The sequence below is a fragment of the Typopeltis vanoorti genome, chromosome 16 (genome assembly GCF_054136105.1).
Source record: "Typopeltis vanoorti isolate ZY-2024b chromosome 16, IOZ_Tvanoo_1.0, whole genome shotgun sequence".
In the NCBI taxonomy this organism is placed as follows: domain Eukaryota; kingdom Metazoa; phylum Arthropoda; class Arachnida; order Uropygi; family Thelyphonidae; genus Typopeltis; species Typopeltis vanoorti.
In genome coordinates, this window is record NC_143564.1 from 15942710 (window position 1) to 15962581 (window position 19872).

At 36.1% G+C, this 19872-nt stretch overlaps 1 protein-coding gene across 1 annotated transcript in view; it reads left to right on the top strand.

Moving 5' to 3' along the window:
• Nucleotides 1-3870: 3870 nt before the first annotated feature.
• The window catches only part of LOC150097866 (uncharacterized), a 49261-nt gene continuing 33259 nt past the window's right edge, over nt 3871-19872 (top strand). The window contains exons 1-2 of the mRNA XM_090406472.1: nt 3871-4188; nt 13655-13799. Coding sequence (XP_090262598.1) covers nt 13688-13799 — 112 coding nt within the window. The 5' untranslated portion in view covers nt 3871-4188; nt 13655-13687. The remainder of the gene's footprint in view (nt 4189-13654; nt 13800-19872) is intronic.

Here is a 19872-nt window from a genome sequence, read left to right on the forward strand (position 1 = left end):
GATATGGCATAGCAGTTACTATAACTGATCTTATTCCTAATTTTTCCCAAATTAAAGAAACCATCGTTCCACAAATTCTAATTTCGTTTATTTACGTGCTACTAAATTCTTACTTACTAACCCGCTCTTTCATGCCTCTGGCGGGATTTGAATCCGCAGCTTTTTTGCTGCAGAGCGGATACGCTAACCGCTCAACCAACTTGAAGTGTCTTTGAGAACGTTATCAGAATCGCTAATTTTGGACAAGTCGGATTTAGCATGACATCTGCGATCCCCACCATTTCTTCTAGAAGAAGGTTTCATTCCCAAACCCCAATGAGGTATGGGAGTGACCATACGACATCATAATGACGTCACGTGTGAATAATGAACTAAGAATCTTTAAATCCACTGTTATATGGTCCATAAACAAATCGAGCCTTGGCCTCCTGGATTTGTTGCCTCTAACCCTGTTTGTCCAGGACCTTACTTCTGCAGTTTGGAAACTGCAGTATGATGTTGCTGTTTGAATAATGGTATCTATCCATCTTGTTCTTGGATTTCCACTTGATCTTTTACCAATAATTACACTATTTATAATCTTCTTAAGAATGCTGCCATCTTTCTTAGGAAAAACATGTTCTGCCCACTGCAATTTTTTGAATTTGATTACACTAGATATTGTGGATTCTTTATAAAGTTGACATAACTCATGGTTGTATTTGATCCTTCAAAGACCATTATCATTCACTAGGCCAAATATTTTTCTAAAAATTTTCCTTTCAAAAGCTGAAATCAGATTCTCCAATCTTGCTATAAATATGCAGGTTTCACACCATAGATAACAAGTGGATGATATTCATTGGAAGAAGTCTTCGAATGAATACTTTTTGAACTGAGTACACATGAGAGAAAATAAAAAGCCTACTTACCTCTTTATGTTTGATTCTGCACTTCTTCCATCTCATGTGGTTAGGTTGTGATCATTACTTCTAAATATTTGAATTGTTCTACTTTTGCTATTTCAAGGTTGCCAATTTTCACACTTCTATCAATAAATTAATCCTACCTAGTATTAAAAAAAGGAGAATATTAAAAATGATATCGGGATTGAGGAATACTGATTATGAAGATAGACTGAGGATTTGTAGACTGCAGACACAATCAAGAATAATTAAACAAACCTTCTGAAACGGTCATATAGGATATCTGTAGATGGAATTTTTCATTTTATGGAGGGTGAGATAAGGACGAGAGGGCTAACTTGGAAGTTAAGAATGAATGCCGTCAAGAATGGGGTGAGAGCTAGATTTTCTCTTATAGAGTGGGGCATATCTGGAACGGACTTCCATTGTATGTGGTGTGTGCAAGTAGTGTCAATGAATTCAAGAACAGGTATAGATAGTATGTGACCTCCCTCGATGAGTCCCTGACTGCTTGGAGGACTCTCTTAATAATAATAATAATAATAATAATAATAATAATAATAATAATAATAATAATACATTATTATTATCATCATTATAATCAAAAGTGGATTTTTTTAATTTAAATGTAATTAGTCAAAGCACGAAACTGTATAAATGTGTCCGAAAGTTTAAATTTAACTATAATTGTTTAAAATATTTAAATATTTATGTAAAGTTTGTATAAGCCTGTGTAGCTGAGTGGAAGTGGCGCTTGCGTCCTCTGCGCTTGGCTGCTTGAAGTTAGACCTAGGTTCTAGTCTAGTCGCTGACTGGAGGAACTTTTTCTAAGTTTATCTTCGACCGGTTCCCGAGTTAGTCGATCTCTGGCACAGGCAAGCGGGTTTTTCGTCCCGTAAACTCAAGAAAATCGACCGTAGTACTCACATTATTTCAGACAGTGACATATCTTGTTAGGGTTAGGTACCAAGAGATGGCAGCACTTGTTTGCCAGCCTCTTCATCGGTGGCTGCTATAATTAGTGATAGACATGGGCCAGCTCTCTCTGATTTGCTACCGGTGGAGATTGAACTGCCCACTCAGTCTCCAAAAGCTATAGGGTATAAAGGCCTCACCTACTCCTTATTAGGGAATAAAAGGCGTTTAGTTGATTTTTTTTTTTGTAAAGTTTGTAATATGATATAGAAAAAGAGACGAAGCAAAGATCTGGGACATTTTGTGAATAGGAAGTGACAAAGCATTCCGGGAACATTTTTATTTTTGATCGAGATCACTGGAATGTCACAGGTTTCGGTTAAAAATGTATCCAGTAGCCGAAATACTAATCAAAATGAAATAATAGCACAAAATTAACATTTATTAACAAACACGTCATTTAGCATAACTGATTTTTATTTATAGGTTATATGTTAATGATACCAATGTTACAAACCCATAAAATATAAACGGATAAATAATAAAACAATAGAACATAATTAAGTGCATTTTATATAAACAATACCACTATTGAATAAACTGCTTTCCCTCCCCCCCCCACACGCAAAATGCACATCTCATTCATGAAGCAGTTGTTAGCAAATTCCATGCTTAGTCTCTCGCGAGCGATTCACATGAAAAAAAAAAAAAAGAAAGAAAAGAAAGAAAAAAATCACATTTACCTTGGTCACATATTGACTGGCACTAGTTAAAAATAAATAAAATAAAATAAAATAAAAAAACTGAACAAGTTCTTCTAGGTGTTGATCCATAGCAGTTACCTACTAGAGGCTGTGTTGCTACCCTAATCAGCAAATATGTTTAAATTTAAAAAACTCTAGTCTTTTTACTTGCAAGATAACAACAGTGCAGGTTCAAAAGCTAAGTAGATGTATGAAAGTATAAACAGTTTTAAATGTTTACTGTATTATTCACTGTTGAGTAAGCCTTTTAAAAGTATGCGTTGAGTGTACACTTATAAGCAACTGTCAGTCATGCACAAAAATCCTTTTCAAGTTCAAAAACACATCGCTTCCCTTTCCTAGTAGAATTTTAAAAGCAATTATGCCTAGAAAGAATTATTTCAGCTTGCAGATCGCAGACTTTTATAAATTTATCAAAACTGTTGCATATTTAATGAGAATGCCTATCAAAAATGTAAATTAACGATCCACATCTTCAAAACTTGTAAATATTCTGTATAATAATAAACTTTGATATTGATTTAAAATATTATTATTATTTTTCAGTAACTGAAAAGTACAAACGATTAACAAAAAGGACTTCATATTCATCCTCAATATATATACATATTAAGATTGTATAATCCGTGTTAAAAACTCTGGAGTTTCCCTTTATAAACTGCAGCTATCGCAATTTCTATGGAACTGCAATACTTATTTACATTTTAACATCAACGAACCCTTTCTTTTGATATATCTCTTCCATATACAATTCTTTGATAACTACCAGATTTGATCATGTCAATCCACCATCATTCAATTCCTGTTCCCTGACATTTAAATGTGAATTTGCCTTGAGACAAATTATAAAATGCTTCTGCGACATCTAGTAATATCAAAATTAATACAATACAATAAATCTCTTTATTCGTAACTATTTTAGCTTTATTATGAAATATAACCAGACTAAAAGAAGTGTTTAACTAACGTCTGTTGAAGAGTAAGGTTTTGTGATGATGATGTCTTCTGCTCTTCAGCAAATGTCACAGTGACCCATCAACAAGTACAACAACAAAAAATTACATGATATGGGTCTGATAAGGTCGTTTTTATGATAACTGAACTGTGAAACTTGAAGTAAAAGCGTTCGTATCTACGCTTGTCTTTCTCAATACGCTATTCTATTATTGAAGCACGCGCACGCGCACACACACACACATATGTATATTATCTGAATGTTATTAATATGTGCTGAACTGGATAGCAGGCGGTGATGTCTTCCAGAAGGTCAACAAAACACAGTTTTGTATAGAACGGAAACTTTTTTTGTTGCTTCACCTATCACAATGAAGTTCACAATCAAGCTCTACTAACCACATTAAATAACAACTTTATTCCGGCAGACTACTGGAAATGCAAAACTTTATGCATGGTGGGAATGTTACAACTGAAAGAACATAAACCAATTCGTCACGAGGTAGGCCAATGCGACAATCTATCAGTTCACTACTACATGAATTTTTCAGGTCTCCGCTTCATTAGGAATATAAAAGTAAAATGACAGAATTATGATGTTCGAAATCAATTCTTGACAACAGAAAGTGATGTAACGCTGACATTACTAAGTAAGTTGTTTTTATATCACTCAATTTTAAGGTTTTCATTTTTATATTACTATAAAGTCGCAAAACACTTCATATTGATCATTTATTTTAGAGAGCATTTCACCGTTTGTTCTTTAATAAATAGAGTAAGTATATCTGCCCTAATTGGCCAAGTGGATAGCGTCTGTGCTCTCCAGCCAACATGATTCTTATCCAATTGTGGACACGGATGATTGTGAATATTTTAGGATGACAGATGGGTTCATCGCCTAGTATCAGACTAACCTCCCAGTGGACGCCTGAAGCGTGTTGAAAAATATACCGTGTTTAGTCTCAAGAGAAAGATAGTCCGCGCGGTTAGCCTAGTGGTTTTGCGCTTCGACCATATGCCTGGGGAAGGAGTGTCCCAGGTTCGATTCTCGTCGACGACGTGATGAACTTGAGGATCTTCGTCAGGCATAGCCAAGTTACCCGGTCTTGGGCAGTAGGGCTTTTTCCGCCAGTTCATCTGATGTTTTTCATCTCGCAAGCTTGCAAACCGGCCCCGTGAACATAAGCTTCTACAGTCAAAAATATCTACCCCCCCTCCCAGAAGCAGACTAGGCGACAGGTCGGCTGGGAGTGATACTAACAAGAAGTCGCATCTAAGTAACACGCGGACCCTGCATAGGAAGCGGGAATAACGCACAGTGAAAGAAGAAGTCTCAAGAGAAAGATTCCCAAGTTACCTAATCCTTATCGCAGCTACGTAACAATGTTCTATGGGTGTATATTTCGTGAGTGGCACTCATATATATATATACAGTTATAAAAAATTAGTTGAATGCCTATATACTGAGAATGAAAAAGAAAATTTTAATGTTAAGATGCAACTAGTTTCGTTGAATAAATCAACTTCTTCAGCGCACGCAACTTATTACGCAGCTCACGCACGTAGTCAACTTCAATTGGAACTCAAGCACGCATTCCTATTTTAAAATGGACTATCGTGTAATTTTATCATGTCTCTGTTATTTTATATAATTCTTTGTCTGTGATACCTGAAGAAGTTGATTTATTCAACAAAACTATGAGTATCTTAACATTAAACCTTTTCTTTTTCATTCTCGATATATAGTCCTTCAAACTATTTTTATAACATTATCTACCGAGTAAATATGAACGATAACATCGATTTTCCTGATGACGAGGAATTAAATTTGCTCATCAAAGAATATCAGAAAAATCTCAGGACCATTGGATTATTCATTAACAGACTAGTCTTACTTAAAAGATGTAAGTGTCATTCTATCATCCCCCGTTTTATTAATTTTAAGAAATCCATTAAAACTGCTAGAGCTCAAAGAATTTACCATAGAGCTAAATTGGAGCTTTTATCCCAACCATTTTTGATACCAAACGTAGTCTAGCTACTTATTTCTCTAAGAAGACTTCTCTTGAAATCCGTTTATCTAATTCTCTATACACTTCATCTTGGAACAATTTAAAAGAAATTAGCGCTCTAAAAGCTTCTAAAGCCCAGAATACAAATAAAATTAATCTCATCAGAAAATTTGATTCTCTAAAATGTATGTAGGATTGTCCCACATTCCATCATAATTCTACCTTTTTAAAAAAAGTTGTAATAAATAATTCTTCCCATCCACTTTCATCGACAGAAGAAAGTGTACTTGCTAAAGGTCTCAGTTTTGTTATCACTCCTACTTCCATACCTCAACAACTATTCTTAACCAAGATAGAAAAAGCAGCATCCTTATTACCAAACCAAGAAGCAAACCTTCTTCGTACGGAAGCTATATTCACCATAAATCATGCAAGACCGCCACTGCAAGACTGACAACCTTTCTTATTCTGAAAGATCAGCTATAAAAAACTTAAGAAATAATAATGACATCATTATTCTCCCTGCAGACAAAGGGAATGCTACTGTCATCTTAAACAAATCTGATTACGATAACAAAATTTTGGAACTATTAAACACTGACACATACTCTGAACTAAATAGTGACCCTACAAAAGAACTGCGCAATAGGACCAATAATTTACTGAAAATCACCGCAGAGTTACCAAGAAACATCCATCTTTCCCACAGGTCGATTCATCTGCTAATCCCAAGATTATATGGACTCCCAAAGATCCATAAATTAAACTCTCCACTCAGACCAACCGTTGAAGTCATAAACTCCCCTACTTACAACCTATCTAAATACTTCGCATCCTTTTTAAAAAACCCTATCTGGAACTTCCTTTTCTCATATAAAAAAATTCAGCTGATTTTGTGTCCAAAATCAAAGACATCGAACTCAACAAATCAGATTTAATGGCAAGTTTCGATATAGTTTCTCTCTTCACGAATGTACCTACTCAAGAAGTCCACCATCTTCTCCAGAATAAACTATCCAAGAAATTCTTTTCCTTACTTTCTCTCTGTGTAAATTCAGGATACTTCAAATTCGAAAACAAGATTTACAAACAGAACTCAGGATTGGCTATGGGCAGTCCGCTCTCTCTGATTCTTGTTGATATATTTCTTAAGGATTTTGAAGAAAAAGCAATTAATTTCTCGACTCTTAAACCCAAAATATGGTATCGTTATATAGACGATGTATTCCTCATCTGGGAACACGGTGTCAACAACCTCAAATTTTTCCTAGACCACCTCAACAAGTTTCATAAGAAAATCAGTTTTACCTACGAACTGGAATCCAACGACTGTCTCCCCTTTCTGGACTTAAAACGTACGAGACGCGTTGAAAATATCAAAATCTCAATTTTTAGAAAACCCACACACACAGAACCTTCATGCTTCTTCCCAGCACTACCCTCCGCAAAACTTTGGTATTATTACAACCCTGGCACATCGAGCCAGATCTTTACTAACAGATGAAACAGAAATTGAAAATGAACTCCATTTACTAAAAAGGACTTTTGTCAACAATGGTTTCTCTCTTAAAAAGATTGATAAATTTTTCTCTTACCATCGCTTAACTGCTATTGAAGATTCTTCTCCCCCAAGAGCTTTTACATTGCCATACATCAGCTCTCTCTCCCCAAAACTGGCAAAAATTCTTAAGAAATTCAACATTAGAACTTGCTTCACTACATTTCCAAAATGTCACTCCATACTAAGTAGACCTAAAGTGAAACATCTTCCCATTCAGTATCAAAGAGTCAACAAGATTTTGTGTGAATGTGGCAAACCATATTACGGCCAGACAGCTAAATCCATCCTTTTACGTATGGAAGAACACCAAAGAGACATTTGGTGTTCTTCCTACAACAGAACCAGGGCCAGCGCTCTCACTAGCCACGTTCTCTTCTCTATCAACTCGGATGAAGGCCTCCAACACCTCGTAGACTGACCGCAAACTTATAATATCCACGTGTGTTATGATGAACTCGAAAGAAAGATTATCGAATCTAGAGAAATATCGCTCGATTCATCTCATATTAACAACAGCCTTAGCTACAATCTTTCTAACGCACACATTGCCACTGTCCAGTATTGGCGCACTCGTGATAGCTCACGCACGTAGTCCACTTCAATCGGAACTCCTCCAGCACGCATTCCTGTTTTTAAATGTACTGTTGTGTTTTATACTAGATCTGTTGATATAATTTTATTATGTCTCTGTTATTTTATATAATTCTTTGCCTGTGATACCTGAAGAAGTTGGTTATGAACGAAATATATATGAACGAGCGCAGAAATTCATCGTTATAAGCCCCCCACCCACCATGAGGGGGGGGGGGCATAACTTTCTTACAATGAAGTCAAGAAAGCGATAAAAATGTAATTCCGCTAAGTCATCCAGTTATATTGTGAGAGACTTAGAAAAATTCCGAACATTAGTAGAAGTGATATTCTGAGGTAATCATGTTGACAAATATTTGTTTAAAACTGTAGAATAAACTTGATGGAAAGTATTTGTTTTTGTTTCAATGACATATCTACTTTCGATACTGGGGAAGGGGGATTTCTAAAGTCCCCTAATTCTCCGAATAAGTTTCCGAAGAATCTATCTTCGACCCAGCTTTTTTAGTGAATATGCCTCACGAATAAGCAAATATTTGGTTGTGATGCTATAATAACTCTTAATGCGAGTAAAATCCCGAAGACGAGATTAAAAAAAAAAAAAAATCGAGCAGAAACAGTCATTAACTCATCAAAAAATTAACTGGACTGATACTCTTGTTAACCTACACGTACTTAAGTACATTTCACTATCTTCAGTACTGCTAAATAAAGAATTATATCGAAAGAACTACAAATATTCTGCTCCTTAATATCTTGATTTCGCTTGTTTATTTCATGTTTATGAACTGTTTCTATTACTAAGTTTTGTTTTTTGTTATTTTACGCAATCTTTTTCATAGATACCTCTTTTTTGCCTAGTTATTTTACCCAATACAAGTCAGTATCATTTCCGATGTGCTGTTTAATTTAATATCCCCCCCCCCCCCCCAACGATTTACAGTTTCACCTACGCTTAGAAATTAAAGTGTTTTGATTACGCCTAAAATATGAAATTCAAGTTAGTGTTCTCGGGATAGCTTGGGAGGAAAATTTATATAATAAAATATATATAAATTTGCGCTTCTTGAATAACAAGCTATAATACCAAAGTTTTTAGGACACGAGTATGAACTGTCATGCAAACCAATACCTGATAATAAAAACAAAACAACAACAACAACAAAGTACGTCTAGTGGCACAAGGATATAAATAGTTCTGTGTAATTGCTTCTTACACTCTCATTCAAAATTTCACCTGAAGAGGAGCAGAATGCGTATCGCTTTCAAGAAATTTCATTTGCATGGATTTAAGGGAAGAGCTTTAGCCCCTTCAGACCTATGGCTGGGTCAGAGGACACACACAGTCACTTGAAGGCCCAATCACACTAGGCCTGATCACTGTTAATTATTATAGGAATCGGTGATACGGGAGATATCAGAGACAAATGCCCCAACCCCACCTCTAAGTTGTGAGCGGGTACACTATAAATTTTATAGTGTACCCGCTCACAACTTAGAGGTGGGGTTGGGATAAACTAACCCTCGAACCCGCAAGGTAAAAGAGGGAAGATGAGATGAGAATATATATTCAACATCTTAACCTAAAGGTACTTAAAGAAATGATGCAAACAGTAACCAAGGTTGTTAATTATATTTCTGCACGTGCTTTGAATAAAAGATAATAATTCAGAATCTATAGAATGAGGTGGATTCGGTGTACAAAGGATTAATCATTGGCTTAGTCGAGGTCTTGTTCTGTAACACTGAAATGTTGAATGCCCGGATGAGATAAATCTCTTTTTGACTAATCAGCAAATGTCTTATAAAGAAATGCATAATATCGTGTGGGTTTGTAAACTGATGTTTTTTGAAGATTTTTGCGAACATGTAAATGACTTGAACCTCAAACTACAGGGTTCTGGTAAGACGCTTGATGTTATGTTTGATGACATGAAGGCATTTGAAATAAAATTAGGAGTTTGTAAGAGGGATGTAGATGAGAGATTTGGTTATTTTCCAAACCTAAAGAAATACATCAATGAACTCCAAAATAATGGCCAAACAGACCGCTAATCTCTTCACAAGCAATTTTTAAAAGTTATGTTTTTAAACGTTGTGTCAGCTGTTATGTTCTCTCTATGATTGGTCAAGTTCAGAGAATTAAAAGACACTGCAAAATTCATTAAGTTTCTACGTTTCCAGACACTATAAAACTGGATATCTTTAATTTTATTTCCCTTTATTGTTCATTAGTCAAGTAAAACGATTATGAGATTGTGCACTGTAATTTATTGGGAAAACTTGAAAAAACTTGTCTGATTGTTATTTATATAAAAAAAATCAGAATTATTGTTTACTCTTTTGCTGATATTAAATTGTGTGGCTGTATATGACAGCTAGAATTACATTTAAAGGCAAATAAATAAATATCCACGCTATCAAAAGTTTAGAAGGACTTTTAAGTAAATATTCCTTCACTAATTTTTACATTCATTCAATCTTACAAGACTTACAATACTCATTTTTGATTATTTGAAAAGGTTATCTCAATACTTAAAAGACACGAAATAATAATATGTTCCCCAAAATTTCGGTTGGCACGTGAGAAAAGTTTGTATCGAAAAAAAGCTTGCCCACCCCTAGTCCAGACGCTACAGTCACTTGCACTCGTGTGAACGATTATGGATTTTTGTAGCTACGCGGATTTAAGCAAATGAATTGTTTGTGGCCTTGTGATTTTCGCTGATGTGAGCACAGGTTACCGTACACATTGAGCCTCAGACTGCACATGGCTGGCAAGCATCACACAGAATATTGTCAGATTCTCTTCTGGATTGAACGGTGGAGACAGAGAGTTATGGAGAAAGTGGTGCCATCCCTCGATGAGTCTTTGGACACCCTGGAGGTGTCAGTAATTATTATTATTATTTTTTATTGATCTCTCAAATATTTATATATGTACAATGATCATCTTGAGTAACATTCAGTATATTATTTTACAAGGTTCAGCACTGAGTGCTACATATAATGAGATTTCAATAATAATAATGACAACATCAGAGATCGAAATCTAAAAGTTTCATGCCGAAGAACTATCGGCGAGCCCTAGCGTAAGTCAACACCTGGGTAGTATAACACTAGGGCAGCAACAACAACAACAACAACAACAACAACAACAACAACAACAACAACAAAAATAGCATCTTGGCTCTTTATCGTAATGATGATAACATAGTTTTTTTTGCTATTTTTTAAAATAACAATCACAGTAATAATTTACAATTATATAGTCCAGAGTTGCACAAGTTATATAATATTACATGTACTTTACGTTTTTTTTCAAAGTTTGAGAAAGAGCGATTATACAACAGATTTACACATGTGTAATTAAAATATTATATTTCCTATTTCTCAAAAACATACAATGTAAACTCATTATTTACATATTTTTTAATAATAAGAATAATTTATAATAAAAAAATCAGCTAATGCCTTTTATTCGCTTATAGAGAGTAGGCGAGGCCTTTGTACCCTATCTAGCTTTTGGAGACTGAGTGGGCAGTTCAATCTCCACCGGTAGCCAATCAGAGATCCATGTCTATCACTCATTATAGCAGCCACCGATGAAGAGACTGACAAACAAGTGCTGCCATCTCTTGGTACCTAACCCTAACAAGATATGTTACTATCTGAAATGACGTGGGTACTACGGTCGATTTTCTTGAGTTTACGGGATAAAAAAACCGAGTTTCCGAGAGTAAAAACCCGCTTGCCGTGCCAGAGATTGATTAACTCGGGAATCGGTCGAAGAAAGGCTTAGAAAAAGTTCCTCCAGTTGGCTACTAGACTTGCACTTAACTCTGACTTCGAGCGACCAAGTGCAGAGGACGCAAGCATTCCACCGAGCTACACATTTACATTATTTTTTTCATGTTACATAGTAATATTATATTAATGATATTATCACATAATAATCAGTATCTTCATTATTGTTATGTAATTTACTGATTGTTTTGTTACATAAGCTGCATTCTTTGATTATAAGGATTACGTGTAGATGGGTGAGGCGAGTTAAAAAAATAATAATAATATTCTCTCTAATGCACTGTTCTTCATATTGTCTTAATATGAAGAACAGAGCTATAAGGAAATATGGCTCTTAGGAATTTGACAATGCGGCTCAAAAAAATTGAAATGGAATGAAATAAGGGCAGATTTCAATTGACAGAAAAATGGCGATAAAGTTATCATAGTAGCCTATGAATATGAATACCTGTTTCAGGTATTCATATTCATATTAATATTATTCAGAAGTTTTATTTTTTTTTTTTTTACGGTTCCATAATGCGAAACCGCAAGAAGGAAACCCTTATAGGTCGATTCGGGTAGCAGGGTAGAGGAACTTTTCTCTAGGTCTTTTTTAAATCGATTTTTGGCACAAGACAAAGAGGGCGTTTGTTACTGGAAATTCAGGCTTTTAATCCCACCGCTCAGAAAAAACTGATCGTAGAACACATCCTATTTTAGACCACAGTAGGTGTTAGAATTCAGGATTAGGAAATGGAAGAAATTGTCTTTCATACTCTTGTCCCTCTCTTTCCAAAAATCATCGCAAGCCATGAGCTCCGCAATGGTAACAGCTAAGCATGGAGCCTGACAATTCCCAATTTTCAAGAAGTTAGGGGGTGCTAAAAGAGTTTCGCCTGTTCCGTTGGGAATAGGCAAAACTTCTCAAATTAAGAAAAAATCCTAGAATAAAATAAAATGTAATAAAAGTTTATTCTCAACTGGAGAATATAAGGGGGTTAAGACGACTTTAGAAGGATGAGTTGAGTTTACAAACAGTAAGACATTAGAAAATGGAGAATGCCTATGTGATGATAAGTTTCCAGCATTACTCTAACTTGAAAATTCAAAAACATTAAAATAAAAATAAAATAAAGCAGCAATAAGGAGTTGGCGAGGCCTTTATACCCTATCTAGCTTTTGGAGACTGAATGGGCAGTTCAATCTCCACCAGTAGCCAATCAGAGATAGCTGGCCCATGTCTATGACTAATTATAGCAGCAAACCGATGAAGAGGCTGGCAAACAAGTGCTGCCATCTCTTGGTATCTAACCCTAACAGGATATGTTACTGTCTGAAATAATGTGCGTACTACAGTTGATTTTCTTGAGTTTACGGGATGAAAAACCCGAGTTTCCGGGAGGAAAAATCCGCTTGCCCATGCCAGAGATCGACTAACTCGGGAACCGGTCAAAGAAAGGCTTAGAAAAATTTCCACTAGTTGGAGACTAGACTTGAACTTAAGTCAAACTTCGAGCAACCAAGCGCAGAGGACGCAAGCACCACTTTCACTGAGCTACACAGGCCCATTCAAAAACATAAGTTTTTTAATTTATAATTTGAAAGCATTTAAAATAAATAACAATGCAAGTTATTTCTACATGATAATAGCCCTTAATAATGCCCTATAGATAATAGCCATATGAATAATACCCTAGATAACAGCCTATTAATAACAGACCCACGAATAATGCTCTCGATTCCATGGAAAATGGCTTATGAATATTTGGGAATTTTCCCTTTCAATAATTAAAGTTCACATATTTCACTATTAAAAAAAGTGTCGAGAAAGAGACGCAAATTTAGTTTCATCTTTTCATTTAGTGTTCATTAATAATAAATAAATAAACAAACATGATAAATGCAATAGCGAGTTAATCTACGAGGGTGGGGGGGGGGAATCTGGAAAGTTCTGATAAACACCTAGAACAAAAATGATATTAAAGCAACTGATATAACCCCAAGAAAGAAAATAAGAACATAATTTACCTTCACAACTCTGTTACTAGTATGTTCTTTCTTATGGTTATACCAGTGGTTATATAACCACAAAAAATAAATAGTATTTCCATTTATTTCTTGAATAATCGATTCATTTTAATTTATATAATTTATCTGTTTCAGTCGTTCTAACGCACTTTTTTGTGTGTAACAGCGATGACGGACAACATTGGATGGAATCTTTTCATTATGGTACTTCTCAGCGGCACTTCTTGCACACATTCTGATGAAATACAAAACACCACGATTTTACGGAGAGATGAAAGACGTAAGTAAAAAGAGCAGTATTAAATTGAAGAATAACAGATAATTTTATACTCTCATAAGATAAAATAACTTAATAAGATATTAACTAGAAATTATATATATATATTGACAAAATTAAAGGTCATATGTAGATATAGCCTGAAAGAATTAATAACATGTTGGCCCAGAATTCGCTGTAATAACTGGCTTGCGTCGCGAAAGATTTTCCACTAATATCTGATAAAAAAATAAAAAAAAACTTGTACCCCACTTCTTCTTCTTTTAAAGTACATTCGAAATATGCTTTCTTCTATTATGCTCATTCTGCATTCTCGTCAATCCACAGTTGTTCTTTCGGGTGTAGGTTCAGCGATATGCTAGTTCGCATTGTATTCAAAGATACCCAAAACTGTTACAATATAAGACACGTGCATGCACAACTCCAGAACATTAATGTAGGACCTAACAATCATGATTCTATGCACTATGATCAATGAACCTGATCCGTACCACGAGAAGTAATCACACATCACTACCTGAGACTGTGAAACGTCATCATGCTACCCTCGTTTAAAAGCTAGACAGCATCCATATCCAAATATGTTCATTAGACTCGCTAAAAATTCAAAGATTTTTCAAAATTTTCACCCTATACCAAACCTTGGTTTTCCAAAAAAAAAAAAAAATTTTTTTTTCTTAAAAAGTGCTAACTCGGTCCAAGAAATAAAACAGTTCATTGTAAGTGACAGACAAAAACTCCAGATTCATTCACAGTGTATATCGAACAGGGGCAAATTCTCCATGCTTGCTGCGCAAGTTCATTAATTGAGAAAGAAGTAATACTTATTTGTTAATAAATGCATGCATTTATTGAGCTTTGCGTTGTGTATCGAAGGCCGATGCTTGCTCGTCTAGTCAAAGCTACCTTGGCTTGCTCGGTTGTGGGAGCTTCCATATCGTCGCAGTAGCACTGTGATTTCATGCGCGCGCATAGCCATTTCACGTCGTCTCACTCTGTTGCTTAAACACAGGCCATACGCAGTCAACGGCTCTAGCCAGTGAGCTTCAGTCAGCCTATACACGGGTTGTAACTTAATTGGGAAAATTAAGTTACAACCAACTTTTTATGACGATGTTGTCCGCGCGGATAGCCTAGTAGCTATGAGCTTCGCAACTATATGCCTGGGGAAGGAGTGTCCAAGGTTCGATTCCCGTCGACGACGCGAGGAGCTGAAGGATCTTCCTCAGTAGTGCCTTCTAGTCCCTAGCACAAAACTGTTGGGTGCAACTTCTGTTCAAATGTGCTTCCACCTCTCTCTCACACACACACACATACACACCTTAATGGTAGTATTTCAACACCATCTTCAAAGCTGACCTTCTAGTATCATTCTTTTTTCATCCAACTCCTGCACGGATGATCGAAACATATCACCTCCTTCCTTATCTGAAACAATACATCGCATGCTTCTTATAACCTTCTGCCAAAAGACATCAGAACAACTGGATACAAAAAATTAATAAATAAATAAAAAATTCTGGTACTGATGGAACCCCATCAATTGTGCTCAAAAGATGAGCACTTTACAGCATGGAAACAAGTCCATATATAGATAATTCCAAAAAAAAAAAAAAAGGAAATAAGTATCACCTATTACTCTCACTTCAGCGTTATTATCTCGGTCTAGGGAGGGTCAATAGTCAACTTCTTTCACAAATGAAGACCTGTTAACTCATCAGTGACCATCAGCATGCATTTTGCCAGTCAAGTTCCCAGCAGATCTCCTCGAATACATCACCTGCTTCTGGACATATGCCATGGAAAGATTGGAGAAACTTGTTCACTTGACATTTCCAAGGCGTTTGTTAGGGTTTACAGCGAAGGCTTTTCAGTATATTGGCTTCCTGGCTTCGTGATTGGATTGCCGGTTATCTCACAGGTAGTCGTGTAATGGTGGAGGGAGTTCTGTCTTCAGATTTCCGAAGAATGCGGGTCTTCCTCAAGACTCTTATTTCACCCACACTCTTTCTTATATAAATAAACGACCTCAAAATCCAACCACAGTTTTTTGATGAGGGCTCTCTCCAATTATCCCACTCATATGACCTTGCAGTGCTCAAACTTCAAGTTCATCTAATAAGTGTCACAAGCACTAATCTCCATCCAATACTTCAATGGGCGATAGCGGTCTTGGTGGTCCCCTTCAATTTGTCTTTTTTTTCGCAAGTCAGACTTTATTTATTTTCCCTTTTCTTTGGTAATGCTCAACTGAACCCTCAAAACCAGGTCTTTCTCTTTTCGGATTTAAACTTTCTAAAAATTTTTGAAGCAGTGTATAAAAGAGCAGTTCGTTTGACTGATGACCCCCCCCCCCCCATGGCTCTCTTCAGCTATTACCTCCTCAGAGACGATCAGTTTCCCCCATTGTGTCTCTTGTAATGATATTTTCACGGGCGCTGTTCAGCAAAAACTAGCATCGATTATGCATTCTATTTCTTAAACCTACAGTTGTCCAATATCTTTTTTACAGATGATTAAAAACAAAACAACAACAACAAAAAAAAAAACTGTGATTTTATGGTCGAGATGCAATTTTGTCGGTTTTTGCCGCACTCCAAGCTTGCTGCTCTTGTACACTAGCTTAGTTGCTCAGTAGAGGCACTCTAGCCCTGGGTAGTCTCAAAGGGTAAGAGTATATCCAACTATTCAAGAGGAATTTTAGCAGACGGGGGGGGGGGGGTAGGCTCGTGCATATGCACTGTGGAACTGCAGAACCCCCAATTTTTCTCGATATATAAATATATTTATTAATTTATTTAGATTTGCTTGTAATATTTAATTGTATCATCAACAATCCTATACAATTCTCTTATTTTGTATAAAAAATAATAAAAATCCATCTTGTAGCACTTAGGAGGGCGAAGGACGCTAGCAGCACTGTGTTTATCAGTGTCATATTGCTAGTATTTGCTACGCTCGCAAGCATATACACATCATAATGAAATGCGAGCTATTAGCGTAATGCGGCACTGTCCGTCGCGCAGTTCCACTGTTGTTTATATGCAGTTTGCGCCAGTAGTAGAGTGTTCGTAATGGTTATCGTGTTTACTCCGTCTCTTTAAATATTTGGACATTACAATTAAAGGATTTAATTGTAATGTCCAAAAATTGTAAATCCATTCCTTTAATCACAATTAAAGGAATGGATTTTATTTTTAAGCAATTTTGAATTATACTAAACTGTATAATTTTATCGACAATAAATAATATTGTTTCATGTTCAATTTTTTTTTTTAAATTTTAACTATAATTTTGATATTTTATCCAAACCCGTATACACTGTACTTACAGAGTGTATGTATATTTCGAAAGTTGCAGCACCCCCACGATTTCAAGCTATGAACCGCCGCTGTTCTGTATAACAGAGCAGTTTATGTGACGCTAAACACAGAATCAAGTTTTATCATCATCATCATCAAATTCCTGCCATGTACCCTCAAGGGGTGTGCAGGATATGACAGTACTACATGAAAAATTACATCATTACTAACTTCCTATCTACAATTTTCCTCCAAATCAGTCTGTTACTTGTCAAGACTCCAACATTATCAGATCTTATATTTCTATCGTCTAAGGCACTTTGTACCGTATCAATCCACCTATATCTTGGTCTTTTTCTGGGTCGTTTTGCCGCCAACTTGGCAGAGAACACTTGTTTTGCTAATCTTTCCTCTCCCATTCTATTTAAGTGACCATACCACCTGAGATTAGCTCTGCTAACGCATTTCTGGATGCTGATAATGTCGAGTTCTTTCCTAATATCCTCGTTTTTAATATGATATTGCCATTGATGCCATCTGTTCACGCCTCTAATCTTTCTCAGGACTCTCATATCTGCGGTCTCTAGTCTTTGGTCAAGTGTTTTACTTCTGACCCAGCTCTCAGATCCATAAGTTAAAACTGGTTTGAACACTGTCTTGTATACAGCTAACTTAGTGTTCCGACTAATTTCTTTCTTATCATTTCTAATTTCTAATCTCTTTGAAAGCATATTCATTTATAGATTTCGGGTAATAGAAGGTTGAAGTTAATGATATTTAGAAAATCTCGCGGTTCGAAAGAAAAAAAAAAAAAAAAATAGGAGAGGCTCCTATATCGTACACACCAAATTTAAAGTAAGACCATCATTCTCAATCACAGATGCCGTAACACACACACACACACACACACACAGGCCATTTAAGTTTGAATATAAATTGTCTTTGCTCAAAAAAAAAGATAATCAAATTTGCCAATAAATTATTCCACTTATTACGAGATAATGACAATAATGAAGAGAACCTTCTAAAAACATAATAAAATAATAAATTATGTAACAGAGCAGGTGTGAATATATGAAGTGCAGAGCCGTTATTGTAACGCACGTGTTTCATATGTTTGAAATATATATTTTTTAATATGTTAACTATATTTTCACGTTTTAATTTATTGCAATGAGAACCAAATCTTAAATGTTTTTTTATCGAAAGAGAATCTTTAAAAGCATTATCTGTTTCCATTTTCATTTCCCAGATGGCACCACATCTAAGAAAACCAGAGATAAACACAGCTGGTCTCAAGTGCCGTGCATAATATAAAGGAAACCGTTACGAATCTCTAAGTTGAGAAATTCTATTTTAAAAAAAATAAAGTAAAATACAAACTTTAAGAGTGGTTTGGAAAATTTTTAAAGCGCAGAGAGTTATTACAATGCAAAAGGAAGAATACGAGTCATGTCTTTGGAATCGAGTTCTCCAAGCATTTATTATTATTGTTATTATTATTATTAAAGTGAGGAACCTCCCAATCCATAAACAATTCCTCATATGTTTTCTTAGTCATATAACTTTGTTCAAGGGGAAATGATCTCTGAGCATATGAATATTTTCTCGCAATCTTCTTTCACTACTCGTTATTCCCGCTTCCTATGCAGGGTCCGCGTGTTACTTAGATGCAACTTCTTGTTAGTGCCACTCCCAACCGACCTGTCGCCTAACCTGCCGCTGGGGGGGGGGGGAATATTTTTGGCTGTAGTGGCATATGTTCACGGGGCCGGTTTGCCTGCTTGCGGGATGAAAAACGCCAGATAAACTGGCGGAAAAAAAAACCACTGCCCGCTCCTCAGCCATAGCTATGGCTGAGGAGCGGGCAGTGGGTTTTTTTCGTATCAGCCATAGCTATGGCTGAGGAAGATCCTCAAATTCCTCACGTCTTCTACGGGAATCGAACCTGGGACACTCCTTCCCTAGTCGTATGGTTGCGAAGCGCAAAGCCACTAGGCTAACCGCGCGGACCCAGATATTTTCTCGCAACAAGAGGTAAGAAAAGGCACGTGCTCATTGGAATGCAAATTTGAGTTTCCAGAAGTCACAAAACTTGGGTGGCTTTATATTTAAGTCCACTAATTTCTTTAGAACAGAGCCATGTCCACTCGGTCAGCTTCAAGCCGGTAAGCAGTGAGAACTGAATTATGCTCAGTTTGCAGTCGTAGGTATAAGTGCAGACAGAAAGCATCGGTGTCTGGACTATAAAAGATCGGTCCCGGTGTGGCAATGTAGGAATATTGTACTGGATCATAATCTTATTTTTATTTCTTATGATCTGATCTTCGCTTATGCTGCTTCATACCTGGAACCTTAAATAAAAGCGAAGGATATCTACATCACAGTAGATAGTAGTTTACAAAGATGATGTAGAGATCTTACAGGTAGATTTAACTAGACTGACGCTGTGGGCAAAGGAGAATGCTATGACTTTAATGTAGCAAAGTGTAAGTGCATTTTTTGGATAAAAGATTACCAGCCGTGTACTATATTGATGGAACTGAACTATAGGAAATTGATGAAGTTAGTGGATGGGTGGATACGGAGCTGAAGTTCCAACAGCATCCTGCACGAGGGACTAAAATAGCTCATAGGTTTACTTGGTTATTGAAGAACTCTAAGACAAGCAGAGATAAAGATGTTATTATACCGCTTTATGAGGCCTCGTGTGGACTACTGTCACATATCTGGTCACTTGGGTTTCTTGGAGATGAGGAAGAGGTGGAGAGGAT